The following is a 22,961-nucleotide window of genomic DNA, read 5'->3' as shown; positions in this document are numbered from 1 at the left end:
TTGGGACCTAGAACAAGCATCTCTGTTTTGTCCGAGTTTAAAAGTAGAAAGTTTGCAGCCATCCACTTCCTTATGTCTGAAACACAGGCTTCCAGCGAGGACAATTTTGGGGCTTCACCATGTTTTATTGAAATGTACAGCTGTGTGTCATCCGCATAGCAGTGAAAGTTAACATTATGTTTTCGAATGACATCCCCAAGAGGTAAAATATATAGGGAAAACAATAGTGGTCCTAAAACGGAACCTTGAGGAACACCGAAATGTACAGTTGATTTGTCAGAGGACAAACCATTCACAGAGACAAACTGATATCTTTCCGACAGATAAGATCTAAACCAGGCCAGAACTTGTCCGTGTAGACCAATTTGGGTTTCCAATCTCTCCAAAAGAATGTGGTGATCAATGGTATCAAAAGCAGCTGCAGAGCCTCGGTCTGACGCCATTAAAAGGTAATTTACCACCTTCACAAGTGCAGTCTCAGTGCTATGATGGGGTCTAAAACCAGACCGAAGCATTTCGTATACATTGTTTGTCTTCAGGAAGGCAGTGAGTTGCTGCACAACAGCTTTTTCTACAATTTTTGAGAGGAATGGGAGATTCGATATAGCCCGATAGTTTTTTATATTTTCTGGGTCAAGGTTTGGCTTTTTCAAGAGAAGCTTTATTACTGCCACTTTTAGTGAGTTTGGTACACATCCGGTGGATAGAGAGCCGTTTATTATGTTCAACATAGGAGTGCCCAGCACAGGAAGCAGCTCTTTCAGTAGTTTAGTTGGAATAGGGTCCAGTATGCAGCTTGAAGGTTTAGAGGCCATGATTATTTTCATAATTGTGTCAAGATATAGTACTTGAGCGTCTCCCTTGATCCTAGGTCCTGGCAGAGTTGTGCAGACTCAGGACAACTGAGCTTTGGAGGAATACGTAGATTTAAAGAGGAGTCCGTAGTTTGCTTTCTAATGATCATGATCTTTTCCTCAAAGAAAAGGGGTGCAACTGCATCTAGGGTATTGTGCAAGATTGAATTGAGTTCCTCAGTTAGGTTGTTAACTGATTTTTGTCATCTGATGTCCTTGGGTAGGCAGAGGGAGTCTGGAAGGGCATCAAGGAATCTTTGGGTTGTCTGAGAATTTATAGCACGACTTTTGATGCTCCTTGGTTGGGGTCTGAGCAGACTATTTGTTGCGATTGCAAACGTAATAAAATGGTGGTCTGATAGTCCAGGATTTTGAGGAAAAACATTAAGATCTACAACATTTATTCCATGGGACAAAACTAGGTCCAGAGTATGACTCTGGCAGTGAGTAGGTCCGGAGACATGTTGGACAAAACCCACTGAGTCGATGATGGCTCCGAAAGCCTTTTGGAGTGGATCTGTGGACTTTTCCATGTGAATATTAAAGTCACCAAAAATTTGAATATTATCTGCTATGACAACAAGGTTCGATTGGAATTCAGGGAACTCAGTGAGGAACGCTGTATATGGCCCAGGAGGCCTATAAACAGTAGCTATAAAAAGTGATTGAGTAGGCTGCATAGATTTCATGACTAGAAGCTCTTTATTCTAGTGAGATTGCTAAGGCGAACACCGCTATGTTTAGTTTTACCCAACCTAGGTCGAGGCACAGACACGGTCTCAATGGGGATAGCTGAGCTGACTACACTGACTGTGCTAGTGGCAGACTCCACTAAGCTGGCAGGCTGGCTAACAGCCTGCTGCCTGGCCTGCACCCTATTTCATTGTGGAGCTAGGGGAGTTAGAGCTCTGTCTATGTTCGTAGATAAGATGAGAGCACCCCTCCAGCTAGGATGGAGTCCGTCACTCCTCAACAGGCCAGGCTTCGTCAACAAAGTTGGTAGTTTCTGCCTCAGCGTTTTATTCCTGGACCCCCCCCAAGTAAGGTCAGGTAACGCTGTAAAATTCCAATATGCTATCTCACGGGACTAAACAACAATTCAGACAGCAGACTGTGCACACGCTTCAAAAGAAGATAGGTGGACCAAAACACACTGTGAAAACACAAAACACACTTAGCAAAAACACTGTCCCTCTTTTTTTCTCCCCATTATAAATTTTCCAACACTATCGATTCTGCTCGCTCCAGGAAGTGAGTGGTAGCCGGTGAAGAGGCTTTCACCCTGTAGTCCTGAAAACATCCTTCCTCTGTGTTGCCAGTAGCTGCAGTAACATAACAGAGCCGTGATAGACAGCCTCTGGGAATCAGGCAGAATTTCATGATCCAATCCGCCAAGAGTGGTGATCCTGAACAGGCTTCATTATCATTATGGTCCCCTGAAGACCTCCAGGGCTATGATCAGCCATGCACATTCCTCTTACATGGCTTCTTAGGAGCACTTAAGGGGATTACTGGAGAATAAGGGACTCCTTGAGTATCCACTCGCGGACTTGGACATTTAGTATGCAACAATAAGACATGGAGCTTTCTGCAATCCACAGCTGTGCAACCCTTGACTGTGGTGTGATGCACTTTAAGCATATTATAGAAGGGATAGGACTTCTGTATATTTACAATAGAGACTTTAATCTCATCTGCTTAAAAGCAGATAACTGTTAGAATGCCAGTTGGTGAAGAGAGGTGCATTTGGAAGGTAAGCAAAGGAGCCCTCCACAAAGATCCACATCTGGAAAAGAGGCCTATTTTGGTGATTTAGTTTGGTTCTTCCTTTGCTTTCCTCCTGCCTTGCACAGACAAACGTAGAAAATGCCTGCCCTTTGCTCTCATCAACAATGATGGTTAGTTATGGTAATATGTTACTCAGCATCCTCATCCTGTTTCACTTTATCAATGCAGAAGTTATCCACTCCCCTCCCACTGTCCAATGATGTTAACAACTGCAGATAAAAATGTAAGATGGAACAAGATACATAATTGGTTTGAAGGCTTGCTTCCATGTCCTCTAACACATTTTCAAACAGTCCATTTTATATTTTCCAACGTGGCTGTACATTTGGGTGAGGTTTCTTTCTCGCCTGAGTAGCCTCGTTTCACTGTCATAAATAAAATTAAACCATCTAGTGTTCAGCAAAATAACAACACAATGTCAAATACAGGTAACCTAGTCAAATAACTAACATCCAATCACATTAACCGTTACTCTTTAGCGGGAATTCCACTAACGGTCTGTATGTGTAAAACCCCAAACGGCAAGCAATGCAGATGTAGAAGCACGGTGAATAGGAAAATCTCCCTAGAAAGGCCAGAACCTAGGAAGAAACCTAGAGAGGAACCAGGCTCTGAGGGTTGGCCAGTCCTCTTCTGGCTGTGCCAGGTGGAGATTATAACAGAACATGGCCAAGATGTTCAAACGTTTATAGATGACCAGCAGGGTCAGATAATAATGAGAGTGCGCTGACCCTGGTGCTAGAGGGGGTATGCAGCTGGAGGTGGACTGTTTGAAGGGGTACGGGACTATAAAAAGATTGGGAACCACTGCTCTAACACATCCCATACAGAACTAAACTGAAGGGTTTTGAGAACACCTTGGGAAGTCCACAGCCGGACCAGGATGTGATGGACCAGTGAAAACATCGACTCCAGGTTAGCTTATACCTCTAGTCATGACAGGCAAGTCCTGAAAGGATGAGAAGGTCTATAGTTGCCCACAACAACCGTGGTACCTAGCACTGTTTCTTACTTTAAACAGCCATTAGGTCAGAGTTCAGAACTCTCTTATGATATTCTTCCAATACAGCTAGAGAGGAAGAGGCGAAGCGAGAGGGCTGACACTGCCCCCCAAAATCTGTCCGTGTGAGAATAAAGCGTGAAGGAGACCAAATGGAGATGTTTTGTATGGAGGCCAATGAGAGTGTCGAATTTGGTCAACATAACATTTTATTGGTAATTTGCTAAGTGAAATAGACGTTTCGTAATGTTTTGGTTGTTATGAATGTACTGATATAAGCGGACGCACGTGGCTTCCTGGCAACTTTGAGAAAAAATAGTTTATATCGTAGTTGTGCCTGTTGTTCACGTGGATCTTCCCTCTAATTGGCTAGAATATTCCCGCCTGTTCCCCCCTCCTCCAGCCTGCCTTCAGCCTTTGAGGAAATGTACTCCCATTGTTAGAGCAGACATTCCAGTATCTTGTCAATATAATAGATCATCCTTGATACATTATATCTCAAGTATAAATACAAAAACAGGCTCAATATTCGTGCAAGAAAATAGTATACTGTAGCTTCTCCAACAAAGTCTGCTCTTGCAACACACTGATAAAAAGCCTCCCATAGTTTCTCCCAGGCAGACCCAGTGATTATCCTGGATGCTTTGTGTAGATGGTGCATTAGTGAACAGAGGTTGAAGGTTAGAGGAGTGTAAGGAGTAGCCCACTGGCTCCATCCATTAGCCTGGGTTCCTTCAGCCAAATCAGTACCACTGCCCCATCCCAAACACACAGACACACACACACACCCTCCCATCCTCTTTCAGTGCACTGTCAGAGCTCTGCTCCGGGGAACTGAAAGAAAGAAAAGAGATATTATCACAGCCCCTCGTCTCTCGCTATCTCTCATCCTCAAAGTGGCAAGGGGTTGAGAAGGGCGGGAGCAGCTCTGAGAAGTGCCCACATGAGTGAACTGCTGAGGGGAGCCCAGAGAGTGAGAGGTAGACAGAAAGAGGCAGAGAGAGCGATAGAGAGACAGACAGAGAGAGAGATGGGGAGAGAGAGAAGAACATCATTCCTGTGTGAGAGGCAGAGAGGCAGAGTAAGAGGCTGCTGAATGGGTGTGTGATTGCAGAGTGTAATAGTTGCCAGTGGGATGGAACACTGGGAGGACCAAAAACAGGGTGCAGTGTATGAGACTGACACAAAGTGACTATGAAAGGGAATAAATGGAAGGGAAAGAAAATAGAGCAGCAGGAGACAGATGGGAACTTTATTTTCGTACACAAGCCCTTTCCGGTTCCACTTCTGCAAAATTGATGAAGGCTAAATCAAAAAGTGCTTAGATGTAAAAACTTTGTTTATTTTTTATAATAAATGAAAAGCATTCCCCAGATATCCTCAATGTTGGTGAAGAAAACTACAGTAACATCCTCACCCTTGCTGAGAAAGCAATTTACAGTGTTGAGAAAGCTGAATTTTGTCTCATATCATAGAGTGTAGGACTGTAATCGGTTCGTTCAGGGCTGCAGGCAATGAAGGATTCTGGGACATCTGGGATGTGTGTGTATATGTGTGTGTGTGTGTGTGTGTGTGTGTGTGTGTGTGTGTGTGTGTGTGTGTGTGTGTGTGTGTGTGTGTGTGTGTGTGTGTGTGTGTGTGTGTGTGTGTGTGTGTGTGTGTGTGTGTGTGTGTGTGTGTGTCTGGTGTGTGTTGTGTTGTCCAAGTTCCTAATCTTAGCAGTAGCCCCAGTGGAGAGAGAAATCAGTCTCAGTCCAGGGACAGAAGAGACCGACTCAGATGATTACCCGCCAGCTGGGAAAATATCATATCCAAAAGAAATCAGGATCTGTCTGGTGTGTGATCCTATGTATGTGTGCTACTCTTCCTGTAATATAACATTAGCATTAGACAGCTTTTGATATCAATCAAATCCACCGAAAATGATTCATGTGAATCTCTAAGGTCATATTCAAAGTATCCCCAGCACTAAATATTGTTTTTATACAGCAAAATGACTGCCTAATGATGTAATTCTATTCCATTACCCTGTAGCCATCCACAAAGCAGGTACATATTTCCTGTGGAGCAAAAGGGGAAATTAATCTAATTTACAAAGCATGCTCTGCCTCACCTCATCTTCATAAATCACCAGAAGATGACGCACTTTGACCATCACCTCTTCATGACGGTTGATTCTGCTCAAATCAGGCAAATTGACCCTGTATCAGAAAATGGAGACAATCTGCCGCTATAATGAACTGCCCTCATCTAATGTCTGTATAAATGACTTTCAGTGGCACATCCCATTTGAGGTATTTTTCATACAGCATGGGTTAGAAATACTAGAAACACATTTTATATGGATAGTGGATTGAAACTTGATAGGAATATGAATACAGCCCAGGCTCTGTCACATCCCTGACAGAACAGACTGGTTGTTTCAACTTCAACTGTCAATCTGAGGGAGTAAGTATGTTCCCACATTAGTCTGCCAGGTTTTGGTGTGAAGCTGGGATTTAGAGGAGTAGCCTGAGGAAACTTCACCTACATATTTACATTTACATTTAAGGCATTTAGCAGATGCTCTTATCCAGAGCGACTTACAAATTGGTGGATTCACCTTATGATATCCAGTGGAACAACCACTTTACAATAGTGCATCTAAATCTTTTAAGGGGGGGGGATTAGAAGGATTACTTTATCCTATCCTAGGTATTCCTTAAAGAGGTTGGGTTTCAGGTGTCTCCGGAAGGTGGTGATTGACTCCGCTGTCCTGGCGTCGTGAGGGAGCTTGTTCCACCATTGGGGTGCCAGAGCAGCGAACAGTTTTGACTGGGCTGAGCGGGATCTGTGCTTCCTCAGAGGTAGGGAGGCGAGCAGGCCAGAGGGGGCTTCCATGAATATAGAGATGTCACATTCTCATGAGCCATTAGATGGTGAGTTACAGGGAGACATGAAGCTGATGTCCCAATGCTCAATTCTTCCAGCTGGCATACTGTTGTCATCGGAGACAGATATGCTAGGCCACAACTTGGGCCAGATTCTTTTTTAGAGGAAAATAAACATAGAACTTGCATAGAACAGAATTATGAAATAAAGGTTATGAGAATAAGGAATAACCCATCCAGGTAAAAGTGTAAATCTGTCTTAAAGTCTTTTCCTAGAAATGTCTTGCACCAGCTTGTTCCTAAGTAACCTCATCAAAGATACAACACCTTAAGCATGTACTGAAACTCATAGACTTGTTTCTCTGTACCTATCCCTTGACGTTGTTAGAACCTGCTCTATCCTACTAACACCAGAGACTGTACTGGTATGAGTTCCTCATTGTGTTTTAGAAATGGATGTGAGTAACAAACTGGTGTAAGACATTTCTTCTCCACCATGAACAACTCTCTCGTTACTTTACAAATACTATAGGAAAAGACTTAAAGACAGATTTACACTTTTACCTGGATGGGTTATTCCTTATTCTCATAACCTTTATTTCATAATTATGTTCTATGCAAGTTCTATGTTTAATTTCCTCTAAAAAAGAAAAGGTGCAATCTCTTAATCTGGCCTAAATTGTGGCCTAGCATACCTCTCTCTGATCATAACAGTATGCCAGCTAGAAGGATAATATCGACGTATACCCTGATTCGATGAGTGAGTTTATAAGGAAGTGCATAGGAGATGTTGTACCCACTGTGACTATTAAAACCTACCCTAACCAGAAACCATGGACAGATGGTGGCATTCACGCAAAACTGAAAGTGCAAACCACCTCATTTAACCATGGTAAAGTGACTGGGATTATGGCCGAATACAAACATTGTAATTATTCCCTCCGCAAAGCAATCAAACAAGCGAAATGTCAGTATAGAGACAAAGTGGAGTCGCAATTCAGCGTAGCAGGCACGAGACGTATGTGGCAGGGTCTACAGACAATCACGGACTACAAAAAGAAAACTAGCCACGTCACGGACACCAATGTCTTGCGTCTAGACAAACTAAACACCTTCTTTGCCCGCTTTGAGGATAATACAGTGCCACTGACGCGGCCCGCTACCAAGGACTGTGTGCTCTCCCTCTCCTTCTCCGTGTTAACCCTCGCAAGGCTGCCGGCCCAGACGGCATCCCTAGCCGCGTCCCCAGAGCATGTGCAAACCAGCTGGCTGGTGTGTTTACGAACATATTCAATCTCTCCCTATCCCAGTCTACTGTCCCCACATGCTTCAAGATGGCCACCATTGTTCCTGTACCCAAGAAGACTATCGCCCCGTAGCACTCACTTCTGTCATCATGAAGTGCTTTGAGAGGCTAGTCAAGGATCATATCACCTCCACCTTACCTGTCACCCTAGACCCACTTCAATTTGCTTACCACCCCAATAGATCCACAGACAACGCAATCGCCATAACACTGCACACTGCCCTATCCTATCTGGACAAGAGGAATACCTATGTAAGAATGCTGTTCATTGACTATAGCTCAGCATTCCAGACTCACATTAAACATCAATCCAAAATTAAATCTAGAATCGGCTTTCTATTTTGCAACAAAGCATCCTTCACTCATGCTGCCAAACATACCCTCGTAAAACTGACCATCCTGCCGATCCTTCAAATCAAATCAAATCAAATTTATTTATATAGCCCTTCTTACATCAGCTGATATCTCAAAGTGCTGTACAGAAACCCAGCCTAAAACCCCAAACAGCAAGCAATGCAGGTGTAGAAGCACGGTGGCTAGGAAAAACTCCCTAGAAAGGCCAAAACCTAGGAAGAAACCTAGAGAGGAACCAGGCTATGAGGGGTGGCCAGTCCTCTTCTGGCTGTGCCGGGTGGAGATTATAACAGCACATGGCCTAGATGTTCAAATGTTCATAAATGACCAGCATTGTCAAATAATAATAATCATAGTAGTTGTCGAGGGTGCAACAAGTCAGTAACACAAGAGTAACTGTCAGTTGGCTTTTTCATAGCCGATCTTTGAGAGTATCTCTACCGCTCCTGCTGTCTCTAGAGAGTTGAAAACAGCAGGTCTGGGACAGGTAGCACGTCCGGTGAATAGGTCAGGGTTCCAGCAGGTCTGGGACAACAGGTCTGGGACAGGTAGCACGTCCGGTGAACAGGTCAGGGTTCCAAAGCTGCAGGCAGAACAGTTGGAACTGGAGCAGCAGCACGGCCAGGTGAACTGGGGACAGCAAGGAGTCATCAAGCCAGGTAGTCCTGAGGCATGGTCCTAATGCTAAGGTCCTCCGAGAGAGAGAACAAAAGAAAGAGAAAGAGAGAATTAGAGAGAGCATATTTAAATTCACACAGGACACCAGAAAAGACAAGAGAAATACTCCAGATGTGACAGACTGACCCAAGCCCCCCGACACATAAACTACTGCAGCATAAATACTGGAGGCTGAGACAGGAGGGGTCAGGAGACACTGTGGCCCCATCCGATGAAACCCCCGGACAGGGCCAAACAGGTAGGATATAACCCCACCCACTTTGCCAAAGCACAGCCTCCACACCACCGGAGGGATATCTCCAACCACCAACATACCATCCCGGGACAAGGCCCGAGTATAGCCCACAAAGATCTCCGCCACGGCACAGCCCAAGGGGGGGCACCAACCCAGACAGGAAGACCACGTCAGTGACTCAACCCACTCAAGTGACGCACCCCTCCCAGGGACGGCATGGAAGAACACCAGTAAGCCAGTGACTCAGCCCCCGTAATAGGGGTAGAGGCAGAGAATCCCAGTGGAAAGAGGGTAAACCGGCCAGGCAGAGACAGCAAGGGCGGTTCGTTGCTCCAGCCTTTCCGTTCACCTTCACACCCCTGGGCCAGACTACACTTAATCATAGGACCTACTGAAGAGATGAGTCTTCAGTAAGGACTTAAAGGTTGAGACTGAGTCTGCGTCTCTCACATGGGTAGGCAGACTATTCCATAAAAATGGAGCTCTATAGGAGAAAGCCCTGCCTCCAGCTGTTTGCTTAGAAATTCTAGGAACAATTAGGAGGCCCGCGTCTTGTGACCGTAGCGTACGTGTAGGTATGTACGGCAGGACCAAATCGGAAAGATAGGTAGGAGCAAGCCCATGTAATGCTTTGTAGGTTAGCAGTAAAACCTTCAAATCAGCCCTTGCCTTAACAGGAAGCCAGTGTAGGGAGGCTAGCACTGGAGTAATATGATCACATTTTTTGGTTCTAGTCAGGATTCTAGCAGCCGTATTTAGCACTAACTGAAGTTTATTTAGTGCTTTATCCGGGTAGCCGGAAAGTAGAGCATTGCAGTAGTCCAACCTAGAATTAACAAAGGCATGGATACATTTTTCTGCGTCATTTTTGGACAGAAAGTTTCTGATTTTTGCAATGTTACGTAGATGGAAAAAAGCTGTCCTTGAAACAGTCTTGATATGTTCTTCAAAAGAGAGATCAGGGTACAGAGTAACGCCGAGGTCCTTCCCAGTTTTATTTGAGACGACTGTACAAGCATCCAGATTAATTGTCAGATTCAACAGAAGATCTCTTTGTTTCTTGGGACCTAGAACAAGCATCTCTGTTTTGTCCGAGTTTAAGAGTAGAAAGTTTGCAGCCATCCACTTCCTTATGTCTGAGACACAGGCTTCTAGAGAGGGCAATTTTGGGGCTTCACCATGTTTCATTGAAATGTACAGCTGTGTGTCTTCCGCATAGCAGTGAAATTTAACATTATGTTTTCGAATGACATCCCCAAGAGGTAAAATATATAGTGAAAACAATAGTGGTCCTAAAACGGAACCTTGAGGAACACCGAAATTTACAGTTGATTTGTCAGAGGACAAACCATTCACAGAGACAAACTGATATCTTTCCGACAGATAAGACTTAAACCAGGCCAGAACTTGTCCATGTAGACCAATTTGGGTTTCCAATTTCTCCAAAAGAATGTGGTGATCGATGGTATCAAAAGCAGCACTAAGATCTAGGAGCACGAGGACAGTCGCAGAACCTCGGTCTGACGTCATTAAAAGGTCATTTACCACCTTCACAAGTGCAGTCTCAGTGCTATGATGGGGTCTAAAACCAGACTGAAGCGTTTTGTGTACATTGTTTGTCTTCAGGAAGGCAGTGAGTTGCTGCGCAACAGCTTTTTCTAAAATTTTTGAGAGGAATGGAAGATTCGATATAGGCCGATAGTTTTTTATAATTTCTGGGTCAAGATTTGGCTTTTTCAAGAGAGGCTTTATTACTGCCACTTTTAGTGAGTTTGGTACACATCCGGTGGATAGAGAGCCGTTTATTATGTTCAACATAAGAGGGCCAAGCACAGAAAGCAGCTCTTTCAGTAGTTTAGTTGGAATAGGGTCCAGTATGCAGCTTGAAGGTTTAGAGGCCATGATTATTTTCATCATTGTGTCAAGAGATATAGTACTAAAACACTTTAGTGTCTCCCTTGATCCTAGGTCCTGGCAGGGTTGTGCAGACTCAGGACAACGGAGCTTTGGAGGAATACGCAGATTTAAAGAGGAGTCCGTAATTTGCTTTCTAATGATCATGATCTTTTCCTCAAAGAAGTTCATGAATTCATCACTCCTGAAGTGAGAGCCATCCTCTCTTGGGGAAAGCTGCTTTTTAGTTAACTTTGCGACAGTATCAAAAATAAATTTCGGATTGTTCTTATTTTCCTCAATTAAGTTGGAAAAATAGGATGATCGAGCAGCAGTGAGGGCTCTTCGATACTGCACGGTACTGTCTTTCCAAGCTAGTCGGAAGACTTCCAGTTTGGTGTGGCGCCATTTCCGTTCCAATTTTCTGGAAGCTTGCTTCAGAGCTCATGTATTTTCTGTATACCAGGGAGCTAGTTTCTTATGACAAATGTTTTTAGTTTTTAGGGGTGCAAATGCATCTAGGGTATTGCGCAATGTTAAATTGAGTTCCTCGGTTAGGTGGTTAACTGATTTTTGTCCTCTGACGTCCTTGGGTAGGCAGAGGGAGTCTGGAAGGGCATCAAGGAATCTTTGGGTTGTCTGAGAATTTATAGCACGATTTTTAATGCTTCTTGGTTGGGGTCTGAGCAGACCCTTGACTTCGGCGACGTGATTTACAAAATATCCTCCAACACTTTAGTCAGCAAATTGGATGCAGTCTATCACAGTGCCATCCATTTTGTCACCAAAGCCCCATATACTACCCACTGTGACCTGTATGCTCTTGTTGGATGGCCCTCGCTTCATATTCATCTCCAAACCCACTGGCTCCAGGTTATCTATAAGTCTTTGCTAGGTAATGCCCAGCCTTATATCAGCTCACTGGTCATCATAGCTGCACCCACCCGTAGCTCCAGCAGGTATATCTCACTGGTCACCCCCAAAGCCAATTCCTCCTTTGGCCGCCTTTCCTTCCAGTTCTCTGCTGCCAATTACTGGAACAAATTGCAAAAATCACTGAAGCTGGAGACTCATATCTCCCTCACTAACTTTAAGCACCAGCTGTCAGAGCAGCTCACAGATCACTGCACCTGTACATAGCCCATCTGTAAACAACCCATCCAACTACCTCATCCCCATAGTGTTATTTACTTTTTTTGCTCCTTTGCACCCCAGCATCTCTACTTGCACATTCATCTTCTGCACATCTATCACTCCAGTGTTTAATTGCTAAATTGTAATTATTTCACCACTATGGCCTATTTATTGCCTTACCTCCCTTATCTGACCTCATTTGCACACACTGTATATATACTTTTTTTCTATTGTGTTATTGACTGTATGTTTGTTCATTCCATGTGTAACTCCGTGCTGTTGTTTGTGTCGCACTGCTTTGCTTTATCTTAGCCAGGTTGCAGATGTAAATGAGAACTTGTTCTCAACTGACCTACCTGGTTAAATAAAGGTGAAATTAAAAAATAAAATAATAAAATCATGAAAAAATTCAACACCATAGTACCCTCCAAGCTCATAATTAAGCTAGAGCACCTGGGTCTCAACCCCTACCTGTGCAATTGGGTCCTGGACTTCCTGACGGGCCGCCCCCAGGTTGTGAAGGTAGGAAACAACATCTCCACTTTGCTGATCATCAACACTGGAGCCCCACAAGGGTGCGTGCTCAGCCCCCTCCTGTACTCCCTATTCACCCATGACTGTGTGGCCATGTGTGCCTCCAACTCAATCATCATGTTTGCAGACAACTCAACAGTAGTAGGCTTGATTACCAACAACGACGAGACAGCCTACAGGGAAGAGATGAGGGCACTCGGAGTGTTGTGTCAGCAAAACAACCTCTCACTCAACGTCAACAAAACAAAGGAAATGATCGTGGACTTCAGGAAACAACAGAGGGAGCACCCCCCTATCCACATCGACGGGACAGCAGTGGAGAAGGTGGAAAGTTTTAAGTTCCTCGGCGTATACATCACAAACAAACTGAAATGGTCCACACAGACAGTGTGGTGAAGAAGGCGCAACAGCACCTCTTCAACCTCAGGAGGCTGAAGAAATGTATTTTGTCACCTAAAACCCTCACAAACTTTTACAGATGCACAATTGAGAGCATCCTGTTGTGCTGCATCACCGCCTGGTATGGCAACTGCACTGCCCACAAGCGCAAGGCATTCCAGAGGGTGGTGCGCTCTGCACAACGCATCACCGGGGGCAAACTACCTGCCATCCAGGACACCTACAGCAACCAATGTCACAGGAAGGCCAAAAAGATCATCAAGGACAACAACCACTGCCTGTTCACCCCGCTACCATCCAGAAAGTGACGTCAGTACAGATGCATCAAAGCTGGGACCGAGAGACTGAAAAACAGCTTCTATCTCAAGGCCATCAGACTTATACAGCCACCACAAACACAGAGCGGCTGCTGCCTACATACAGACTTGAAATCATTGGCCACTTTAATAAATGTATAACTAGTCACTTTAATAATGCCACTTTAATAATGTTTGCATATCTGCATTACTCATCTCATATGTACATACTGTATTTTATACCATCTATTGCATCTTGCCTATGCCGCTCTGTCATTGCTGATCCATATATTTATATGTATATATTCTTATTCCATTCCTTTAATTAGATTTGTGTGTATTAGGTAGTTGTTGTGGAATTGTTAGATTACATGTTAGATATTGCTGCACTGTCAGAACTAGAAGCACAAGCATTTCTCTACACTCGCAATAACATCTGCTAACCATGTGTATGTCAATAACATTTGATTTGATTTGATAACTTATTTTCCCAATAATATAAGACCAAGGATTTGACTGAATGAAATTATTAAATCATTGATACCAAGATGAAAAATGCAATGTTTCTTAAAAAAATAAACACTTTATTTATTTACATAAAATGAGCTATACAATATAAAATCAAGCTTATAGTAACTGTGAGCAACATTTTGACAATTATGTTCTGCAATACATGACACATGACACAGTGTTGGTCAAAAATAATTAAACGGTATCACAGCGCCATCCACCTTAAAATGAGAACTAACTTTCAGTCCCATTCACTAAATATTTGAAATATTGAATCTTTTCAAAGGACGTATACTGGAGCTCCGAGGTTTAAGGATCACCCACAGCCTTTCAGTGTCTTTTCTTGCCTGATGAGAAATAAAGCACATAGAGTAACAGGTTAATACAGAGACAGGTTGGGAAACCTCACTGTTAAAGGAAGAATATAGATGAGCACCATGACTGACTATTTGTATCATTAATAGAATTGTTTATTTAATTGCATCATAGTTTTACATAGAAGCTCACCATTCTTCCCTTTTCTGGCCTTTCCCTTATGCGATTTCCTCTTCAGTTGCTTGATGAGTTTGGCCACCCAGTTGTTCTTGGTGGCAGGAGGAGCACACAGTCTAAGATTCTTCTTTGTGACAAACCTGTTGACAGAAGTAAATGGCAGATCAGACACATTGCATCAATGCAGTCACACACAGGCAGAAAACATTCACTTGTGGCTAGGGTGATGGGTTCAATTCAGTCTGTAGAAGGTATAATGTTGCTTACACAGTGGCAGCTATCCGACATCCTCCACTGACTGTCTGGATACTGTATGACTTCACCACTCTGTGGGGAAGCTTGGTATCGGTCGTTGTCAAGCAGCAGTCCATAGCCTGATCTGTGCTTGCTGAAGGGACACACACACAAACACACAGCAGGTTGGATTATACCCTCTGTGTATCCCTTCTGTGTGCGTATACTGTTCTACTCAAATTAAATTTCAATACTCTCTTGAGAAGATGAAGAGTGTGTTTACAGTTCCACAGATGATGATAACAACTAGTGATTAATGCACAGCATCATGTTACTAAGAGGTTATTAGAGTAGTTACTATAACTTGCAGCAAAAGTAGTAATAACAGCAACTCTGCAGTAGAAAAGAAGAGGATCTCACCTGCTACATGGCTCCAGAGGACTGATGCCAACAGAAGAAATGCAGCCACCTGTAAAGACATCCTGTCTCAGTTGTGCTCTGTCTTAATGCGTTAGACAAGGATCTGCAGATCAATGGACTTCTGTGGTTCAGGCACAGCTTTATATCCTCACTGTAGAACTCCTTTCACTTTCACTGTCCTCAAGTCACGCACCCATTTCCCGTAAACCATGCTTCAGCTCAGTACGCCCCTTGACCTCTCACCTTTTTAAAGAAAACTAAATAGAGGCTCTGCCAGTGCTTTCTTCTGAGTTCAAGAATACTTTCACTGCAGTTACGCCTCCAGGCAATAATGTCTGTAAATCATTGTCACCGTTGATGGGGAGATAAGCAACCTATGAGAACTGATAATAGAGGATGGCCACAATCCTGTGCGTGGGTGTGTTTTAATGTGTGTGGCTTGTGTCAACTTGTGTTGGTTTGTGGTTGTTTGTGTGTATGTAAGAGGGGGGCTGTTACTGTAAGTCAGTACTCTTTCTTTTATGTATGTGTTTTACTGTGTGACAGAGGGAACACACACGTCTGAGGCAGGCTACGTCTATGATGTGTTTGTCTGCCCTTACCTGTCTCTCTCCCAGATATGAATTGTGTGGAACCTTCTCAAATGCACCATAGCATAAAATGTACATTCCAGTGGTTGTCTTACTAACCCTGTGTCAGGTCTAGGCTGAAACGCTTACGAAGACTGATGAGGCATGAAGAGAGACAAAGGCTTAGTGTTACCTTTGATCCTGCGTTGAGCTAAATGTGTCTCCCTTCCAGCTCGTTTTGCTATTATATGCTACCCAGTCTCTATGATGGATCAAGCCAGAGAGAGGCAGCCTTCTCCTTCAAAACCCAGTGATTAGAACAACTCTTTTTACACTGCGTTTTATCAAAGGGGTACACAGTGTGGCTTCTCAATACTCAATACTTATCATTAAATCTCTTCCCTTGTTTAGAATATCTCTGCACACAGAATGGGCCAGTAGCTTGTAACAAAATAAGCTGCGGAACATAGTACTGGCACTGCCCTTTTCCCATTTTGTTATCTGACACATAACTAAACCCATCAGAGTCCTAATAAACTTGCTTGTTCAAACTTGTATCTCGTAAAATGTGTTCAGATCGGTTATTAGGAATGATTATCTAATCACTGTGAAGTCTCTTCAAAGTGTCATGTCACATAAACACCACATTGTGTCAATTCATACCAGTTTCACATAACTCTATTCAAAGCCTGCCAGATCTATGCTGGGATCTTTGTTGGGTAAGCCTATTCCGGGAAAGAGAACCCTTGATAATGTACTGGCATGAGAGATATAGGTTATGCAGGTAAGTAAGGCATGGCACAATAGATGGCAGTCCTCCAGTGGCAACAAGGGGACTGTCAGTCAGTGCTTTGTTCTGCTGTGACAGAGACATGTAATTACCAACGGCTGGAGCTACAGAGACCTGATGAAGATGCCAAATGGAGGATGACAGTGCCAATGACTGTTCTCATGTTCTCCTGTTTCATAGGCCATGAATGTTTAGTACCTTAACAATTAACAACCCCTCGCAGCAGTCAAATCCTAATAGACTGTGGTGGTCATCCGTAGGTGAGTAATTTGCCCCATGCTCACCTCATGTCAACCGTAAAGTTGGAGCTGGCCTGCCGATGCCACTACAAAGTTATGTAGATGTCCAGTCAACAAACAATTAGCCAGTACTAAGAGGGTTGTATGTGTAATGGTATGTCTTGTTTTTGGCCAGAAGCCAAGCAGAAATTCATTGTAACAGTTCCAAGAATACTTGCTTTTTGGGAAGTCATTCCACAGGGATCCCTGACAGATAACATAAGACCAACAATGACACGCTATGTACACCTCATTTCACAAGAAAGCAATGTCGTACCAAATCAATCCTAGCTTCTAAAATAAGCAGTACGAGACTGTTTAACAATGTATATTGCACACTTATTTTGCACAACCATTCCTTTATACTCTGACAGTGTTCGTCAAGTAATCTTTAGTAATTAACCTTGTGTTCAAGGAAAGGCTGTAGCAGTGGCACTGCATATTTGTACATGATTATGATGTTAATCTTCTACTGGGTGGTAAAGGAGAGCCAGGGAGTTGTGGAAAGCCCCAAGTTCACTCTGCAAAAATCAGAGATAAGGCTGTTTGACCCTATGGCAAGTGTCACCCTGACCAGGGGTCAATAGCTACAATTCCCAGAAATTCGTCAGGCAGTCAGCAGGGGATTCCCACCCTCTCACAAAGCTACGGAAACTGCTGATGTAACCTTGAATCGACAGAATGTATCAACTCCTACCTCACAGCCTGAACCAAGCTATGGAAATGGGCTGCACATGTTTCATGTCTCAATTAGCAACACATTTCAAGCCTAACTTCCTTGAGCAGAGCTGTTCTGTTGTAATGACTGTGACTAGTAATGACTAGTGTGACTGACAGACCAACTTCGGTCCTGCTTCATAAAGCCTTCATAAACACCACATACATGTGTTACAAATCATCTTTAACCATATGTCATGCTTTGTAAAGGGTTCATAAATGTGGCATAACCACCCATGTCAAATGTGACATAACCCACTATGTCAAATATGACATAAACCTGTGCTTTAAAGACCTTATAAATCATATTAAATTGAGGCTTCACAAAGCATTTATAACCCTGTCATGCATCTTGGTAGAGCATTGCAACTCTAGGATAGTGGATTCCCAGGACCACCCATACTTAAAAATATATTCACGCATGACTGTAAGTCCCTTTCGATTAAAGCTTCTAAATTGTATATATTATATTATATTACTCAAACATTTCTAGGATGGCCCAACCTCTTTCCCTTTTGGGTGCACAGACAATATTGGACCTGACCTCAACCTCCCCAAAAATGCACACTCTAAAGTGCAGTCATGCACAGCAAAAAACTTCGGTAGGGCCTTTTAAAATCTGTTTCTATTTTTCACCTTTTTTCAGACTTTTTAAGTAGAAAAACAACAACATTGGATTTTAACACTTATTTTGCCAGGTAAGTTGACTGAGAACACATTCTCATTTACAGCAATGACCTGGGGAATAGTTACAGGGGAGAGGAATGAGCCAATTGGAAGCCGGGGATGATTAGATGGCCGTGATGATACAGTATGAGGGCCAGACTGGGAGGCAAGCTAGCAGTGGGATGCAGGGTGGTATGCTGCTAGCGAACAATGCCTAGACCACATAATTGGATGACTTTTGAAGTCTGGGAAAAATCTAAGGAAAACTTACATTTTCGAGTGTACTATCCCTTTAATTCAGTGAGCATGCCCTGTACTGTTGTTTGGTTAGCGGTTTTCTGTAGCTCAGTAAGCCACGTGATGATTATGTATTCCATATTCAGTGATTTGCTTTGTGGCCAATGGAATGGGTGGCGTAAAAGGCCAGCAACACTCCGTATTATTCAGAGCCCCATGACATTACACCATATATACATTCTACACACCTTACTGAGTATTCCCTACAATACTTTTACCAAGGCACCCAGTATAGTTCTTGCTCTTCACCGGACAGATGCTTCTCTCCGGTTTTGTGATGTAGTTTAATTTATTCCGCCATGGTGTGACTGTTGTCTTTATGCTGTCACAGCCTTATTGTATATCACGTGGCGTATGAACGAATGGGTTATAGAGCAAACCATGCAAATATCACAACATAAGTTGTTACATGGGTTTTTTACTGGCTTGGCTTCTCCAGTGATTTTACCCATGCACAGCTACCGGCTATAAGCCAATATGTATTCCATACACAGTGATTCGAATTGGGGGCATTAATGTGATCTTGGAAAATGTTTTTTTTAAACCCCCATTAAATGCAAATGTCCCTTAAATATGAACACGTGGATTATTGTTCATGTTTAGACAATTATTTTCATATATCATGAATACAGGTTATTGACAGTTTTCTACTATTTGTTGGGGACTTTTATTTAGAACATTTCTGAAATTCTGTGACCCAGACGTACTTTTTTAGTGTTGCTGACTAGATGCTGATCATGTGAGTTCAAAAATTAAAGGCCCACTTGTGGTGCCACAGGACAGCGAAAAACAAGTAACTTAACCTTTATTTATTGTAATTTAAATTAGTTTGAGTTAAATGACATACTGTACTTACCTCCATTGTTATTTCTAATAATTTCGGTGACTTCACAGCAATTGCTAGCTAGCCGAAATTAAGCTAGCTAGCAGGCTCAGCAAAAATAAAATTCCCCTTAGATAAGGCCACGTCTCGTCTCATTCACGTCATGAGATTTGTAAAGGAAAGAGGAATATTATAATATGAATCTAATGGATTTTCTCATCTCCCCATTTAGAGTTTCTGGCACAGCACAGAAATGCCCTTATCCAGATGGTGTGACAAAAGGCATTTCCTAACAGACCTGTTAGCTTTCTTTGTTGTTACTTTTAAGGTTGGAACCAACATGCAGTACCTCCAGCAGGCAGAGAAGCAATAACCATTTGTCCGCCAGCTCAGGGTAAAGCTACACTATTCACAGCTCTGTGTAATATTCAATGTAATTGCATTGCTGGACTTTTTGAAACATAATGTATTTATTTGTATTGTTTAATAAAAAATACAAATAAAGGAAATGTATGGTTTAAACATGTCTTTGTTTATTTGTTTTAGCTTTTATCTATGATTTCCTAAGTGTAAATACATGTGTGTACATCATTAAACCTTTTTGTATGTGTTATGACTAAAGGTGTCTGACTTTATACTCAGAACAGCATCTTATGATACAAGGAATTCATGTGTGTTATAAATGGAAGTACTGCGTCATGAATGACTGAAGGAGTCTCACTTCAAACTAAGTAGTACAGGACATTACACAAAGAGTAAATAAATAGGTTATTAACATTCTGCTGATTTATGAAGATTCACAGGTTATTGTAGTATGTGAGGGGTATTTAAATGCGTTTGTGTGTGTCAGAACCAAGCTGATTTGGAGTAGTCCAACCTGAGACTACCGCACCAGGTATTCCTCTTCTGTTCCCATGCTGGAGACCAGGGCTTGATTACAACCTGTTACAATGGTGACAACATTCTGGAGCTGATCTTTCAGCGGGGAAGTGGGTGAATGTGTCAAAGACCTGATTGGGCCCAGCACCCCACGATATGGCTTGTTTTTGTGTGCATGTTTGTGTACTGCGGAACATGTAACTTGGCTCCAGAAGAAAGCCACTTTCAACTTCTTTAGGTTGGGGGCTTTCATCAAGTTAAGTGTTTCTTGGTGTAATGTCATCCCCAGGTTATTGCACAAGAAATATAAGCCTGGGATATCAACCATTCAGAGTTGGCCTTAGTGGGAGTGACCATAGAATTCTACAGGAGTGACCTTACGGAGTAAAGTATGTCATCATAATTATGGCTAAACCCTGGCCATTTCCACTATTTATTTCATTTGAAACTTAACTAATGAAGGCCAAGTGTGATGCGTTGGCACACCGGACCTTCCACACATTTGGCCGATAGTGTCTGGGAATGAGATTAGGTGTAATGTGACTAATATGACCTTACTTTAGAGCGTATGCAATCCTTCAGCAAAACATGTGTCACGGTTGTCGTCGGTGAAGGAGGACCAATACGCAGCAGGTACGTGTATGCTCATCTTGATTTTTAATTACTCTCAAAATGAACATAAAAAAATAACAAACACGAAAAAACGAACGACAATAACAGTCTGACTAGGCACACGGCTAAGCACAGAACAATCACCCACCAATAACACATATAAACACACCCTAATATATGGGACTCTCAATCAAACAAACATAGAAACACACACACACTAGACTAACCATAGAATTAACTAAACATAAACCAAAACCCGGAAATACTAAATCAAACACCCTTTACACAAACACACCACCCCGAACCACATAAAACAAATACCCCCTGCCACGCCCTGACCAAACTACAAAACAATTAACCTTATATACTGGCCAGGACGTGACAGTACCCCCCCCTTAAAGGTGCTACCCCAGAAGCAGTTCAGGGCAGTCTGGCCACTCCGGCAGTTCAGGGCAGTCTGGCCACTCCGGCAGTTCAGCGCAGTCTGGCCACTCCGGCAGTTCAGCGCAGTCTGGCCACTCCGGCAGTTCAGCGCAGTCTGGCCACTCCGGCAGTTCAGCGCAGTCTGGCCACTCCGGCAGTTCAGCGCAGTCTGGCCACTCCGGCAGTTCAGCGCAGTCTGGCCACTCCGGCAGTTCAGCGCAGTCTGGCCACTCCGGCAGTTCAGCGCAGTCTGGCCTCTCCGGCAGTACTGTTGACTGGCGGGCAGCTCTGACGACTGTTGACTGGCGGGCAGCTCTGACGACTGTTGACTGGCGGGCAGCTCTGACGACTGTTGACTGGCGGGCAGCTCTGATGATGACTGTTGACTGGCGGGCAGCTCTGATGATGACTGTTGACTGGCGGGCTGACGCACTATAATCCTGGTGCGTGGTGCTGGTACCGGATATACCAGCTAATGAACACGCACCTCCAGGCTAGTGCGGGGAGCGGGAACAGTACGAGTCGGACTGGGTTGACGCACTTCCGGGTCCGCAGGAGAGACAGGAGCTGGAAACCCAGGCTATGGAGGCGCACAGTCGGTCTAGATCTTACCTCCTGCACAACCCGCCTTAGCTGGATGGAACTAGTAGCCCTGTACGAGCGGGGTGCTCGTACAGGGCAGACTGGGCTGTGCAGGGGCCTGATGGTAGCCGTGCGTAGAGCGGGAGTTGGGTAGCCTGGTCCTCGGAGGCGTACCGGCGACCAGATGCGCTGCGCAGGCATCCTCCTACCAGGCTGGATGCCCGCTCTAGCACGGCACCTGCGAGGGGCTGGAATAACGCGCACCGGACTGTGCGTGCGTATGGGTGAGATAGTGCGCTACTCAGCGAAACATAGCGCTCTCCACCCCATACGCTCCTCCATATAACCACGGGTAGCTGGCTTCCGGCTCTTCTTACGCCTAGCCAAACTACCCGTGTGCCCCCCCAAACATTTTCTTGGGGGTGCCTTTCGTGCATCTCCTTCAGCGCGTCCACTCTGGCCTCGTACCACCGCCTCTCTGCCTTGGCTGCCTCAATTTCCCACTGCGGGCGGCGATAATCCCCAGCCTGATGCCAGGGTCCGGCCCCGTCCAGAACTTCCTCCCAAGTCCACTTCTCCCGCCAGTCCAACTCGAACTCCGTCTGCTCCTTCCTCTGCTGCTTGGTCCTTTGGTGGTGGGTGATTCTGTCACGGTTGTCGTCGGTGAATGAGGACCAATACGCAGCAGGTACGTGTATGCTCATCTTGATTTTTAATTACTCTCAAAATGAACATAAAAAAATAACAAACACAAAAAAACGAACGACAATAACAGTCTGACTAGGCACACGGCTAAGCACAGAACAATCACCCACCAATAACACATACAAACACACCCTAATATATGGGACTCTCAATCAAACAAACATAGAAACACACACACTAGACTAACCATAGAATTAACTAAACATAAACCAAAACCCGGAAATACTAAATCAAACACCCTTTACACAAACACACCACCCCGAACCACATAAAACAAATACCCCCTGCCACGCCCTGACCAAACTACAAAACAATTAACCTTATATACTGGCCAGGACGTGACAACATGTCACATTTATGAACCCTTTATAAAGCATGACATACTGTTATGGATGCTTTGTAACACATGTAGTGCTTATGAAGGATTTGTGAACACAGTATAAGCTAAACAATTTAAAGCAGGACCAACACTTTCATAAATGTACAAACTATTTAATTTGAGTTTCACAATAAGATCAATTTAGTTCATTGGTTATATTAAACAAAAGTAATATTAACAAAAGTATTTGTAACAAACAAAATCTATGGCAACTGAACCTATCAACTCACCAACACTTATAACA

The 22,961-nt window shown here is 43.7% G+C and overlaps 1 protein-coding gene across 1 annotated transcript; it reads right to left on the bottom strand.

Annotated features, from left to right (window-relative positions):
• Window positions 1–13,904: 13,904 nt before the first annotated feature.
• Window positions 13,905–15,248, bottom strand: LOC106565855 (C-C motif chemokine 19). Its single transcript, XM_014133457.2, has 4 exons — window positions 14,998–15,248; window positions 14,611–14,731; window positions 14,359–14,483; window positions 13,905–14,198 (listed from the first exon to the last, which is right to left on the bottom strand). The coding sequence occupies exons 1-4, from the start codon at window positions 15,056–15,058 to the stop codon at window positions 14,182–14,184; spliced, it is 324 nt and encodes a 107-aa protein (XP_013988932.1). The 5' UTR covers window positions 15,059–15,248; the 3' UTR covers window positions 13,905–14,181.
• Between the last annotated feature and the right edge of the window lie 7,713 nt (window positions 15,249–22,961).

This window comes from Salmo salar, chromosome ssa01, assembly GCF_905237065.1.
Source record: "Salmo salar chromosome ssa01, Ssal_v3.1, whole genome shotgun sequence".
In the NCBI taxonomy this organism is placed as follows: Eukaryota; Metazoa; Chordata; class Actinopteri; order Salmoniformes; family Salmonidae; genus Salmo; species Salmo salar.
This window is presented reverse-complemented; position numbering and strand designations above follow the sequence as displayed.

Excerpts from the sequence above, each read along its gene's own strand:
- LOC106565855 (XM_014133457.2), bottom strand. The coding sequence starts at position 15,058 with ATGTCTTTACAGGTGGCTGCATTTCTTCTGTTGGCATCAGTCCTCTGG. Across the intron at positions 14,732-14,997 it reads CCTCTGGAGCCATGTAGCAG|CAAGCACAGATCAGGCTATG; the intron begins GTGAGATCCTCT and ends GTGTCCCTTCAG. Across the intron at positions 14,484-14,610 it reads TGTCGGATAGCTGCCACTGT|GTTTGTCACAAAGAAGAATC; the intron begins GTAAGCAACATT and ends TTCTGTCAACAG.